This window comes from Ambystoma mexicanum, chromosome 1p (genome assembly GCF_040938575.1).
Source record: "Ambystoma mexicanum isolate Mex_15411 chromosome 1p, UKY_AmexF1_1, whole genome shotgun sequence".
Classification (NCBI taxonomy): domain Eukaryota; kingdom Metazoa; phylum Chordata; class Amphibia; order Caudata; family Ambystomatidae; genus Ambystoma; species Ambystoma mexicanum.
Genome location: NC_090921.1, coordinates 473,186,118 through 473,200,754, shown reverse-complemented (window position 1 = coordinate 473,200,754; position 14,637 = coordinate 473,186,118). Strand labels below are relative to the sequence as shown.

At 46.4% G+C, this 14,637-nt stretch overlaps 1 protein-coding gene across 1 annotated transcript in view; it reads left to right on the top strand.

Annotated features, from left to right (window-relative positions):
• Positions 1-14,637, top strand: part of LOC138573356 (tropomyosin alpha-1 chain-like) — a 132,235-nt gene that overhangs the window by 56,624 nt on the left and 60,974 nt on the right. The window contains exon 3 of the mRNA XM_069649329.1: positions 7,894-8,027. Within this exon, the coding sequence (XP_069505430.1) occupies positions 7,894-8,027 (134 nt within the window). The remainder of the gene's footprint in view (positions 1-7,893; positions 8,028-14,637) is intronic.

Sequence of the window (14,637 nt, the reverse complement as noted above, 5' to 3'; positions counted from 1 at the left end):
GCAGCACTGGAAGCCAAAACTGGAAGGCAGAATGTCTGGGAAGGGAAAGGCTTAGCCGGTGCTTTGTGCAGCAATGCACTGGTCAGACATGGGAGTGGCCCAGCAGAAGACTTGGCTGTGCAGCAATAACCAAGTTACAGTACGAGTGGGTGGGGATTTCCTGCTGCAAGAAGGTATGAAACAGTGACGGTTGAGTATTTTATATAGCGCTTAATACTGGCAGGAGTCTGTTTCTAAGAGCTCACAATTCTAAGCACTGAAACAACGGACCAATGGGCAGCGAAATGAAGTGATTTGCTCAGGATCCTACAGTTTTATGAAGCGGGGAAGCGGAACAAGTGGTCTAGCTCTACAGTAAACAAATCTCCCACAAGACCACGTCACCTCCCGAGCACATAAGAGCAATTCCGCCCCACCTGAGGAATCTTTCTTTCAACTAAACTAACTTGACATGGAGAGCCCACACCCCTCTCGCAAACCCCCGTCCCCTGTGATCCACCAGCCATCATGCACTCACTAATGCAAATCTTAATGTGAATGTGTGGCACTCACTGGATGATACAGGCAGACTATAAAGCAGGCCCTGCCGCACTGCTCAGCAGAGCAGGTGCGGGCATTCATATGACTTATATACTCAGCATCAACAGCCATAAACCTAGGAGACCATAATTGTCCCAAAGAGTTATCTCTAAGCACATAAAATGTTCCTATACAAATTAGGCGCTGCGGTCCAAGGCTGTCAGTGCAGCGGCTTGCAGCCTTAAGCCATGGACAATGTGGTGTGCGGCAATTTGACAAATTTCCTATTCAAAAAGCCTAAGCACATTATATTTAGAGTACTTTTTAATTTTAATTAGCCTAATCAATAATTTACCAAAGATATTAAAGCAAGCTTGCTGTATAATTTCTTTTTTATGAGCATTTAAGACTCTTGCCTTTAATGTTTATTAGTACAATGTTGGCCTCCGTGGAAAAACATACCCACTGGCAATGCTGGGGCTGCCTTCTGACGCATAGCGCCTGAAGGACACAGCCCTGGGGGTCCCAGGGCCCTGGGAGTCACAGTCCCAAGCATTCATTTCCATGGTCCTTGAAATCGCAAGTCCAGGCCCTGGCTGAGAGGAGACCCAGTAAACATGTTCTCCTGCAGGTTGTGAGACACAGAAGAGCACCCGCCCCTTAAGGCCTCAGGTGGTGATGGTAAAAAACATGTGGTATTTTAACTACCATCTAATCACAAATTGGGATTATATGGGACATTCACAGACAGACAATGTAACACGCCTGGAGCACAATTAAAGGCAGGCCAAGTACCTCGGCGCACGTGGACAGACAGGATGTACAGCTCCGACCCGTGGACAGTGTAAGTGGCATGGGGAGGCAGCATGAGGGGCTTGGGCACATACATCATACAGGCAGGCTCGGGGGCTCAGGGCACACGGAAAGGTAGAGTGAGCAGCACATGGTACATGGGCACCCATGGCGAGGAGCTTGAGGGACATGAATAAGCAAAGTGAGGAGCTTGTGGCACATGGACAGACGGTGTGAGGAGCTTATGGCAAATGAACCAACAGTGTAACAATCATAGGGCACAATTAAAGGCAGGCCGGGAAACGTGGGTTACATGGAGAGACAGGGTGAGCAGCTCAGGCCCATGGACAGACGGTGTGAGCTGGTTATGGCAAATCAACCAACAGTGTGACAATCATGGGGCACAAGGAGCGTGGGGCACCTGGACTGGCAGTGTTAATTGGTTGCATGGGGAGGCAGTATGGTGAGCTTGGGGTACATGGAGACCTATAATGAGGAGCTTTGGCACCTGGACAGACAGTGTATGTTGAATGGGGAAGCAGTATGAGGAGCTTAGGGTACATGGAGACCTATGGCATGGAGCCTGGTGCACATGGACAGGCAGAGAGAGCAGCTTAGTGCACATAAAGGCAGGTCTTAGGGCACATGGAAAGGCAGAGTCAGGGGTTTGGGGCACATGGCCACTTATGGTGAAGAACTACAGCCACGTGAACACACAAAGTGAGGAGCTTGTGACACATGCACAGCCAGACTCAGGGGCTTGGAGTGCAGGTGCAGGCATGGCACAGAAGCTGGGGCACACGGATAAGCAGGGTCAATGTTTAGAAATTGGTAAGGCAGGTGCTCTGTTACCAGTCATTAGGTTCTCCTCCTAAGCAGGGTAAGTAGCTTAGAGTGCATAGGCATGCACGGAATAGAACTTGGGGGTACATGGATACACAGGGTCAGTAGCTTAGGGTGTATGAGCAGGCATGGTGAAGAACCTGTGGCACATGAATAAAACGGGTACGTAGCTTAGGGTGCATGGGCAGGCATGGTGCAGAACGTGGGGCCCATGGATCAGCTGGGTCAGTGGGTTAGGGTGCATGGGCAGGCATGGTGCAGAATCTGGGGCACATGGATAAGGATGGTCTTCAGCTTTGGGTGCATGGGCAGGCATGGTGCAGAATCTGGGGCACGTGGATAAGGAGGGTCTGTAGCTTAGGGTGCATGGGCAGGCATGGTGCAGAATCTGGGGCACGTGGATAAGGAGGGTATGTAGCTTAGGGTGCATGGGCAGGCATGGTGCAGGACCTTGGCACATGGATACGCATGGTCAGTGGCTTAGAGGGCATGGGCAGGCATGGTGCAGAACTTGGGGCACATGGATACGCCGGGTCAGTGGCTTAGGGTGCATGGGCAGGCATGGCACAGAAGCTGGGGCACGTGGATAAGGAGGATTTGTAGCTTAGGGTGCAGGTGCAGGCATGGTGAAGAACCTAGGGCACACGGATAAGCAGGATCAATGTTTAGAAATTGGTAAGGCAGGTGCTCTGTTACCAGTCATTAGGTTCTCCTCCTAAGCAGGGTGAGTAGCTTAGAGTGCATAGGCATGCACGGAATAGAACTTGGGGGTACATGGATACACAGGGTCAGTAGCTTAGGGTGTATGAGCAGGCAGGGTGAAGAACCTGTGGCACATGAATAAAACGGGTATGTAGCTTAGGGTGCATGGGCAGGCATGGTGCAGAACGTGGGGCCCATGGATCAGCTGGGTCAGTGGGTTAGGGTGCATGGGCAGGCATGGTGCAGAACTTGGGGACCATGCATACCCATGGTCAGTAGTTTAGGGTGCATGTGCAGGCATGGTGCAGAACTTCAGCAACATGGATAAGCCGGGTCAGTAGCTTAGGGTGGATGGGCAGGCATGGTGCAGAATCTGGGGCACGTGGATAAGGAGGGTCTGTATCTTAGGGTGCATGGCCAGGTATGGTGCAGAATCTGGGGCACGTGGATAAGGAGGGTCTGTAGCTTAGGGTGCATGGGCAGGCATGGTGCAGAACCTAGGGCACACGGATAAGCAGGGTAAGTGGCTTAGGGTGCATGGGCAGGCATGGTGCAGGACCTTGGGCACATGGATACGCACGGTCAGTGGCTTAGAGGGCATGGGCAGGCATGGTGCAGAACTTGGGGACCATGCATACCCAGGGTCAGTAGCCTAGGGTGCATGGGCAGGCATGGTGCAGAACCTGGGGACCATGCATACCCAGGGTCAGTAGCTTAGGGTGTATGTGCAGGCATGGTGCAGAACTTCAGCAACATGGATACGCCGGGTCAGTAGCTTAGGGTGGATGGGCAGGCATGGTGCAGAATCTGGGGCACGTGGATAAGGAGGGTCTGTAGCTTAGGGTGCATGGGCAGGCATGGTGCAGAATCTGGGGTACGTGGATAAGGAGGGTCTGTAGCTTAGGGTGCATGGGCAGGCATGGTGCAGAACGTGGGGCCCATGGATCAGCTGGGTCAGTGGGTTAGGTTGCATGGGCAGGCATGGTGCAGGTCCTTGGGGACACGGATAAGCAGGGTTAGTGGCTTAGGGTGCATGGGCAGGCATGGTGCAGAACGTGGTACCCATGGATAAACTGGGTCAGTGGGTTAGGGTGTATGGGCATGCATGGTATAGAACTTGGGCACATGGATAAGCCGGGTCAGTGGCTTAGGGTGCATGGGCAGGCATGGTGCAGAACTTGGGGACCATGCATACCAAGGGTCAGTGGCTTAGGGTGCATGGGCAGGCATGGCACAGAAGCTGGGGCACGTGGATAAGCAGGGTCAATGTTTAGAAATTGGTAAGGCAGGTGCTCTGTTACCAGTCATTAGGTTCTCCTCCTAAGCAGGGTGAGTAGCTTAGAGTGCATAGGCATGCACGGAATAGAACTTGGGGGTACATGGATACACAGGGTCAGTAGCTTAGGGTGTATGAGCAGGCATGGTGAAGAACCTGTGGCACATGAATAAAACGGGTAAGTAGCTTAGGGTGCATGGGCAAGCATGGTGCAGAACGTGGGGCCCATGGATAAGCTGGGTCAGTGGGTTAGGGTGCATGGGCATGCATGGTATAGAACTTGGGCACATGGATAAGCCGGGTCAGTGGCTTAGGGTGCATGGGCAGGCATGGTGCAGAACTTGGGGACCATGCATACCCAGGGTCAGTAGCTTAGAGTGCATGTGCAGGCATGGTGCAGAACTTCAGCAACATGGATAAGCCGGGTTAGTAGCTTAGGGTGGATGGGCAGGCATGGTGCAGAATCTGGGGCACGTGGATAAGGAGGGTCTGTAGCTTAGGGTGCATGGGCAGGCATGGTGCAGAACCTAGGGCACACGGATAAGCAGGGTAAGGGGCTTAGGGTGCATGGGCAGGCATGGTGCAGGACCTTGGGCACATGGATACGCACGGTCAGTGGCTTAGAGGGCATGGGCCGGCATGGTGCAGAACTTGGGGCACATGGATAAGCTGGGTCAGTTGGTTAGAGTGCATGAACATGCATGGTATAGAACTTGGGCACATGGATAAGCAGGGTCAGTAGCTTATTGTGCATGGGCAGGCATGGTGCAGAACTTGGGGACCATGCATACCCAGGGTCAGTAGCTTAGGGTGCATGTGCAGGCATGGTGCAGACCTTCAGCAACATGGATACGCCGGGTCAGTAGCTTAGGGTGGATGGGCAGGCATGGTGCAGAATCTGGGGCACGTGGATAAGGAGGGTCTGAAGCTTAGGGTGCATGGGCAGGCATGGTGCAGAATCTGGGGCACGTGGATAAGGAGGGTCTGTAGCTTAGGGTGCATGGGCAGGCATGGTGCAGAACCTAGGGCACACGGATAAGCAGGGTAAGTGGCTTAGGGTGCATGGGCAGGCCTGGTGCAGGACCTTGGGCACATGGATACGCACGATCAGTGGCTTAGGGTGCATGGGCAGGCATGGCACAGAAGCTGGGGCACGTGGATAAGGAGGGTCTGTAGGTTAGGGTGCATGGGCAGGCATGGTGCAGAAGCTGGGGCACGTGGATAAGCGGGCCTGTAGATTAGGGTACATCGGTAGGCATGGTGCAGAACCTGGGGCACATGGATAAGGAGGGTCTGTAGCTTAGGGTGCATGGGTAGGCATGGTGCAGGACTTAGGGCACATGGATAAGCAGGGTCTGTGGCTTAGAGGGCATGGGCAGGCATGGTGCAGAACTTGGGGCACATGGATAAGCCGGGTCAGTGGCTTAGGGTGCATGGGCAGGCATGGCACAGAAGCTGGGGCACGTGGATAAGGAGGATCTGTAGTTTAGGGTGCATGGGCAGGCATGGTGAAGAACCCGGGGCACATGGATACGGAAGGTCTGTAGCTTAGGGTGCATGAGCAGGCATGGTGCAGAACCCGGGGCACATGGATAAGGAGGGTCTGTAGCTTAGGGTGCATGGGCAGGCATGGTGCAGAATCTGGGGCACATGGATAAGGAGGGTCTGTAGCTTAGGGTGCATGGGCAGGCATGGTGCAGAACCCGGGGCACGTGGATAAGGAGGTACTGTATCTTAGGGTGCATGGGCAGGCATGGTGCAGAACCTGGGGCACGTGGATAAGGAGGGTCTGTAGCTCAGGGTGCATGGGTAGGCATGGTGCAGAAACTGGGGCACGTGGATAAGGAGGGTCTGTAGCTTAGGGTGCATGGGCAGGCATGGTGCATAACCTGGGGCACATGGATAAGGAGGGTCTGTAGCTCAGAGTGCATGGGCAGGCATGGTGCAGAAGCTGGGGCACGTGGATAAGGAGGGTCTGTAGCTTAGGATGCATGGGCAGGCATGGTGCATAACCTGGGGCACATGGATAAGGAGGGTCTGTAGCTTAGGGTGCATGGGCAGGTAGGATCATGAGTTTGAGGCTAATGGACAACCAAGGTTAGGAAATTGGAGGCCCTGGAAACCAAGTGCAACAGCTTTTCGCACATTGTAATACCAATCACTTTCCTGTACAGCTAGGTTCCTCCATCCTCTAAGTGCTTTAATAACAGGTACTATTGTTACCCGATTTATTGATACAGTGTATCGAACTCTGAACCATGAAGTATTCGCGACAAAAGCAAACACAGATCAGCACCCATGGGGAGAACCCATGACCCCCCTAGAGGAATACAATGCAGCTGTTATCTATGCACTGGACTCATATTCACCATTAACATGCAAAAGAACATTTAAAAATAAATAGCACACAAAGCACATCGATGGCCTTAGATCACTCTCAGGAGGTTCATAGGACTGTCACAAACATGGGTCCCGCTTTTATGTGATGCATTGTGCAGCAAATATCAACACGAATGAAACTCTACTTTTGATGCTTCACAACCATTACATTAATCAAGTTGCAAATACGCGAAATAAAAATGTGGAGCTTTAAAAAAATCTCTGAAACCATCAAAACGTCAGCTTTCCAACAAGCTTTACAGTCAGTCTGCACAGTAAGGCAACGACTTGCAACTCATTAGCATGCAGAGACAATACATTAAATTAGCTTTCTCCTAGAATTCAAATTCACAACACTTAAAACACCTGTTCGAAAAATGTTCACATGCACAGAACGTGGATTAAGAATACCGAAGCCCAAATAATCTTGAGCACAAATGGTGTTAGATGTTCCGGGTTTGATGCAATGAGTTCATAGAATACAGCAGCACGATTAGAGACAAAATCAAAAATAGACTAACTCTTGAGTTGAGGTCACATGGAGAACAAACCTAACAATTATTTATCTTGTGCTCGCTCTATCGCTCACACACTCTCTCTCTTTCTATAGCTAGGTATATATTCATGGAATAGTTTCAAATATTCTAAAATGAAGTAGGAAAGGCATCTTAGGGTCTCCCAATAGTGGCCTATTTATGTACGAAGCCCCTTACAATAGACTGATGTAATGGAACCCCATAAATGTTCGGGGAGTTTTGGTACCATAACCTGCAAATGTTTTACTTCTGAAACCCTGTAACCTTAAAGACCCTTAATATGAGCTTCTTCCATTCTGTAGGTTTTACCATGATCTACCTTCCGTCTCCTTTGGATCTAATGCCATTTAATTGAATAAAGAGATATCGGCCCTCATTATGAGTCTGCCAGTAACCCGCGAGTGCTACCGGAGGGTTACCTGCACACTCGTTTTACCGTTTCCGCCACTTGATATCCCGGTGCTATCGGGATATTACAGGCGGCGGAGAGCGGAAAGTTCCCATTCCCGTAGAGTCCGATTGGACTCCACGAGTATGGGAACCCTGAAGCACCGGCACATTTGTAACGGTGCCAGTGCTTCACCGAAAAATCTGCCGGTAGGGGCCAGCACTGCCAGCAAGTCAGGCCTGCGTGTAGTTCACAGCACCTGCCTGCAGACTCGAAGTGAGCCGTTCCGGAAAAGGTGCCGGTAACAACGCGGACCGGCTCACTTATAATGAGGGCCATGAAGTCTTTTATTGCCTTGTTACAAGACACAATGTTTATCTGTGACACAGCGATTGTGTATTGGTGATGGAAAAGAGATACTTTATTGATGATGTCCCCTATGAATTTGGCATAGACAGGCAGAAGGGGACGTCGCAGCTTTGAACCGTCGTATTCAGCTGGTGGAGGAAGAGCTGGACCGGGCCCAGGAACGACTGGCCACAGCCTTACAAAAACTGGAAGAGGCGGAGAAGGCAGCAGACGAAAGCGAAAGGTAAGATCCAGAGCAAGCAGCGCCAATTGCCAACCCTGGTAAAGCTATATTTATGGCATAGTGCCTTTATAGGATATGTTTCTGCATTCACACTAAGTAATGTGAAAATTAGCACAATCGACATGCAGATCATTAGAAACCCCATTCACAGGCGTAGACTTTTCAGAAATTGAAACAATTAAAATTGTCACAGATGTGGAGAAGTGACAAATACAAATACGGTGGTGTTTCCCCAATGCTATGCACCCCTGTTTTAACTATTTAAATATGCTCTAGGTGAGTCTATTAGAAAATTATGAATTATTTTGAGGTGAATTCAAGAAGACAACATGTAGAATGGCTGGTGGGAAACACTCCCTTGGCTGTTGTTTTTAGCCTACTTCATGGTGTCTACTTCTAGAAGTTATACTTATGTCACATTATTCAATCACTGTATGGAGCCCCTGGGGGATTTGGGACACAGGTTTGGTGTCACTATCCACCAGTACACTGACACCACACAGCTTGATTTGAGGGTGTCATCGAAAGAGGATAGCCATTGCCTCAGAAGTTGCTTGATAGTGATAGATGACTAACATGTATTGCAACTAAGATTGAATTCTTGCTCTGCACCCCCAAAGAAGGGAGATCATTATACACACTTAGCTGTCAGCTCTTGTCAAAGATGGTATTGTCTCTACTCCTGAGCCCTCAGGTAAGCCTCTAGGGTCCACGATGGGAAGTTAGCTAGGAAGGACGTGCCACGATGGCTAATTCTGGATAGATCTTCCTGTTTAGAACGATAATAGCCTTAATACTAGTCAATCTATTTAGACCGTTGGTGCAGGTTTTGGTCTTGTCACAGATTTTCAGACCATGGTAATTTGGTTGTATCAGCCGCTAAGGGGACATTATGCACCCTCAAACTAGCCTTTTACCCAGCCACATGATAAGTGCAGAGGGCAAGAAAGTGTGTTCACTGAGCAGCAATTCTGGATAGATCGCATTGATTGCCCTTCATAGAGAGGGTCCAGTTTAAGATGGGCTGTATTGACTACAAAGCCGAGGGTCTAAAGCAGCCAATTCACCAGGCCTAGAAAATTCATCGAGATGGTGGTCAAGTTCCACTTGGAGTAAGGCTATCTATCGGTTACACATTCCAATAGTGAGGAAGGCCTTTAACTGCAAATTAAGCCTTTTGCAATGTTATCCCACACTTACTGAATTCTATTTATGTTCATCTGAGATCAGCACCATCATCGTTGATTATGTTTCATCAGTAGCTGAAAATATTTTCATTTCCCAAACCGGACAAGCATGTGTCACCTGGTGCAAAAAAATTGGTCCTGGGGCAGCGGGTGTGGGGGTTGAAGTTGTACGTCTCTACTTTGTAAATGACCACTCTGAATCTTACTCTGTGCTTCATCACATTCTTTTACCTTGAATTGAATTGAATTGATATTTTATTTATATTGCGCTCGTACACAAGTGTTTGGTCATGTAGTCCTTTGTCATAGTCCTTCCCTTTCGTCAAAGTTCCTCTCCTTTGTCATAGTCCTTCAAACTGGCCCTTCATCATATTCCTTATTACTAGTCCTTCTCCTTCATCACAGTCTTTCTTCATAGTACTCAATCTTAGTAATTCTCCATCATAGTACTTCATCATAGTCCTTGGTCCTAGTCATTCCCCTCCGTCATAGTTGTTCATATTAGTGGTTTCCCTTCATAATATGCTTTGTCATAGCCCTTCCACTTTGTGATAGTCTTTCGCCTTTATCCTCGTCATTCTCCTTCATCAGAGAACTCCATCATAGTCCTTCTACTTCATCATAATCCATCATTCTACACCTGCTCCTTCATAATAGTCCTTCATCATACTACTCCTCCATAGACCTTTTCTTTTGTCATGGCATTTCATCAAAGTTCTTCATCCTAGTCCTTCGCCTTTACTATAGCCCTTTGTTGACATTTTTCTCCACCACTTTAGTGCTTCATCCTACACGTTCCATTTCGTTGTAGTCCTTTGTCTAGTCCTTCTCCTTTGTCATAGTCATTGATCAAAGTCCTTCTCCTTCCTCATTTTGCTTTTCCTTAATAATAGTCATCCTTCATCATAGCAAGTCTCTTTCCTCATAGTCCTTAATCATAGTCATTTTCCTTCGTCATAGTGCTTCATCATACTCCTTCTTGACCTGGTCCTTTTGTCCTAGTCATTCTCGTTTGTAATAGTCCTTCATACATCTTCTTCTCCTATCTAACAGTCTGTTCCTCCTAGTCTATCTCCTTTCAAGTAGTTCTTCATCCTAGTCCTGCTCCTTCATCCTACTCCTTTATCATAGTCCTTCATCATGGGCATTCTCCTTCATCATAGTCCTTCATGATCATCCTTCGTCATGTTCCTTCACCGTCACATAGTCCTACCTCATAGTGATTTGTCATAGCCTTTCTCCTTTTCAACAGCCTTTCCTTATAGTCCCTCTCCTTCATCGTGTGGGAGTGGGGAGAGGAGGGCAAGTGCAGGAGTGGGGGATGGAGGAGACCAAGTGCGCCCAGTCAGTCAGAAGCTGGAGTAAGTGCTGAGAGATGCCACTCTCATGGGTCATTGACCAAGTGTGGTAACAATGATGCAAGTTCAAGGCCTGGAGGCAAGTGCGAGAGGACTGACGAGGGTTCCACGGACTTGTGAGACCCTGAGGTACACTAGGCGGCCAGTCACATGGTTCTGCAGAAAAGGAGGGAGAGAGGGATAGAGCGGAGAGAGAGATTATCAGGGTAGAGGGAGAGAGAAGGAAGAGTCCTTCATCGTGGTCCTCCTTCTTCATCCTAGTCCATTGTCCTAGTCCTTCACCTTTGTGTATTGCTTTGACATAACCCTTCATTATAGTCCTTTTTCTTCATCATACACCTTCAACATATTTCTTTTCCTTCATCAGAAATCCTTCATTATCAACCTTCATCATAGTCCTCCAGTTTCATCATAGTTCTTTGTTATATTCCTTCTCTTTTGTCATAGTTCTTCTAATTTTTTGTACTCTTTCATCAAAAACCTTTTCATTCATCATAGTCCTTCTTCTACATAAAAGACTTATTGTCATGGTCAGACATTGTCTTGGTCTGTCTGCTTCATCATACTCCTTTATCCTATTCCCTCTCTTGTGTCATTGTCCTTCATCCTAGCCTTTCTCCTTTGTCACAGTCCATCATCGTGGACCTCCTTCTTCATCTGAGTCCATTGTACAAGTCCTTCATCTTTGTCCTATTGCTTTGGCATAACCCTTCATCATAGTCCTTTTTCTTCATCATACTCCTTCTTCATAGTTCTTTTCCTTCATCAAAAATCCTTCATTATCAACCTTTATCATAGTCCTACAGCTTCATCATAGTTCTTTGTTATAGTCCTTCTCCTTCATCATAGTTCTTCTTAGTCTTTGTAGTCTTTCATCAAAAACCTTTTCATTCATCATAGTCCTTCTTCTACATAAATGTATTTTTGTCATAGTCCAACATTGTCTTTGTCTGTCTGTTTTATCATAATCCTTTATGTTAGTCCTTCTCTTATGTCATAGTCCTTCATCCTATAGTTTCTGCGTTGTCATACTCCTTCATCAAGGTCCTCCTTCTTCATCCTAGTCCATTGTCCTAGTTCTTCACCTCTGTTCTATTGCTTTGACCTAACACTTCATTATAGTCATTTTGCTTCATCATACCCCTTCATCATAGTTCTTTTCCTTCATCAAAAATCATTCATTGAAACAACCTTCATAATTTTCCTCCAGATTCTTCATAATTTTTTTTTATAGTCCTTCTCCTTCGTCATAGTTCTTTTAATTCTTTTTAGTCTTTCATCAAAATCAGTTTCCCTCGTCATAGTCTTTTTACTTTATCCTTCATGGTAGTCCTTTTCCTTCACTATAGTCCTTCATCACGCCTCTTCATCCTAGTCCTTTCTTCTAGTACATGTCCTTCATAAAAGTCATCATCAAAAGTCCTTCTCAATAGAACTTTACCTTCATCATTGCCACTCTACTTCTCCATTGTCCCTAATCAGTCGATTCAAAATAGTAATGTTCTGTCATCCTAGACCTTCATCATATTCATCCTCCATAATAGTCCTTCATAATTGTCCATCATAGTCCTTTTTTCTAGTCCTTCTCCTTTGTCACATCCCTTCATCATAGTCTTTCTCTGTCATCATAGTCAGTCATTCCAGTCCTTCTCTTCACCACAGTCCTTCATCATAGTGCTTTTCCATCATGGCCCTTGGTCCTAGTGCTTCTCTTTCATTGCAGTACTTCATCCTAGTCCTTTACCTAGTCCTTCTCCTTCACTCTAATCCTTGTCCTTTGTCACAGTCCTTCCTTTGTCACACTCCTTCAACTTCATGTTAGCCCTTCATCATAGTCCTCATTTGTTGTGGTCCATCAGAGTCCTCTGACACAGTCCTTCTCCGTCATCATCGTCCTTATCTTGTCCTTCATCTTAGTCCTGTATCCTACTCCTTCATGCTAGTCCTTTATCCTAGACGTTCCCCTACTATATCACTGGCCTTGCAAATTCTTAAAAATGTCACTAGCCTTTCAGGGCTAATTACTTACTTAACCTACATGTCCCAAAAATGTAATCTCGCCCCTCCACAAATGTACTAAAAACCTTCCATATATATATGTTAGAAAAGACTGTTTCTTCTGCAGTCCATGGAAAGCACTCCCCCAGTCAAACAGTATTACTCCAGGAAACCAATGTTCAGTATCAAAAAAAGTATTCTTTATTGGTTAAAAATGCGCAGCATACGGCTCATAAAAGTCCACTAACATTGAGGTTCTCCCAAAAACATATGGCCCTTGCATAGCATAGTTTACGCATTTCGCGGTTTCCTCACCGCTTGATCACAACAGGTGATCCATGTTACCAAACCTTTAAAATGGCTCATGTGGCATTGTGTGGATATGTGTGTGTTTCTGTTTGAAATGTTCAGCATACTTCACAACATGCCACACATTTGAAATTTGGCATGTAGGCAGTAGGTTGCATGGTGTAGGTAGACAATGTTAAAAGTATAAAATATAATTTTTTCAATTTCATTTTTTTAAGTGTTTTAAGTGGTCGGCAATGCTTGGATATGTGTATATGTCTGTTCGCAATGTTTAGCATAATTCCCAGCATGCTACAAACCTGAAATTTGACATGTGGGTAGGTTCCATGGTGTAGACAATGTAAAAAGTATAAAATATAAATATACCTCTGTCTATTTTTTTGGGGGGAGGCTATCTGTGGACATGTGTGTCTGTCTGTTTGAAATATTCAGCATACTTCCCAACATGCTACAAAACTGCAGTTTGGCATGTGGGTTGGTTCCACGGTGTAGACAATGTAAAAAGGATCAAATATACATTTTCCTAATTTTGTTTTTTAAGCAGTCTGCAATGCGTGGATGTGCGTGTGTGTGTGTGTCCATTTCAAATGTTCAGCATATTTCCCAACATGCTTCAAACCTGAAATTTGCCATCTGGGTAGGTTCATAGTGTAGACAATCTAAAAAGTATAAAATATAAATATACCTTTGCCTAATTTTTGGGGGGAAATGTGTGGATATGTGTGTGTGTATGTTCGAAATGTTCAGCACACTTCCCAACATGCTGCAAACCTGAAATCTGGCATGTGGGTAGGTTCCATGGTGTAGACAATGTAATTCTCTTTTTTTAAGTGTTTTTTTTAAGAGGTCTGCAATGCTTGGATATGTGTGTGTCTGTTTCAAATGTTCAGCATATTTTCCAATATGCTACAAACCTGAAATTTGGCATGTGGGTATCTTCCATTGTAAAAAGTATAAAATATAAATATACATTTGTCTATTTTTTTTTCTTAGTAGGAATTCCCATGCGAAGCAGGTGTACAACTACTAGTTAGCTACAAATTATAAAGTATGTTTCTTTGCAGTAAATATTAAACTAAAAGTTCCTACATCCCTGTACTCACCATGAAGGCCAAAGACAATGCACATTGTCCTCTCCCTTCATAAAATCTCTTCGCCTATGCAAGTGGGCGAGGAGATTTTACAAGCCCTGATAGTTCTCTATTTTCCTAGTCCTTCTCTTACGTCCTAGTCCTTCCTCTTCAACCTAGCCCATAATCTCAGTCCTACTGCTCATCCTTTCTTCATCCTTGTTGTCATAATTGTCCTTCTCTTTCACCCTGGTCCATCTCTTGCCTGTTATTCCTTCTTCCTAGTTCTAGTCCTTCCTCCTAGTCAGGCTGTCTCTTAGACATAGTCTGTCAGTCACACTCAGAGTTTCCTAGTCTCTCTCACCCCTCCTCGGTATGGCATCGTCGATCTTTTCTGCGTTTCGGCTCTACGGGCTCTTCTTTCCTTCTTTCTTTCTTTCTTTCTTTCTTTCTTTCTTTCTTTCTTTCTTTCTTTCTTTCTTTCTTTCTTTCTTTCTTTCTTTCTTTTTCTCTCTGTCTCTCTCTCTCTCTTTCTTTCTCTCTCTCTCTCTGTCTCTCTCTCTCTCTCTCTCTCTCTGTGTCTCTCTCTCCCTCACTTAATTGTTCTCTCTTTCTCCCTCTTCCTCTTCCTCTTCCTGTCACTGGAGAGTGTAATGGAGCTCAGAGTGGAAATGGTGCTAAATAGGGT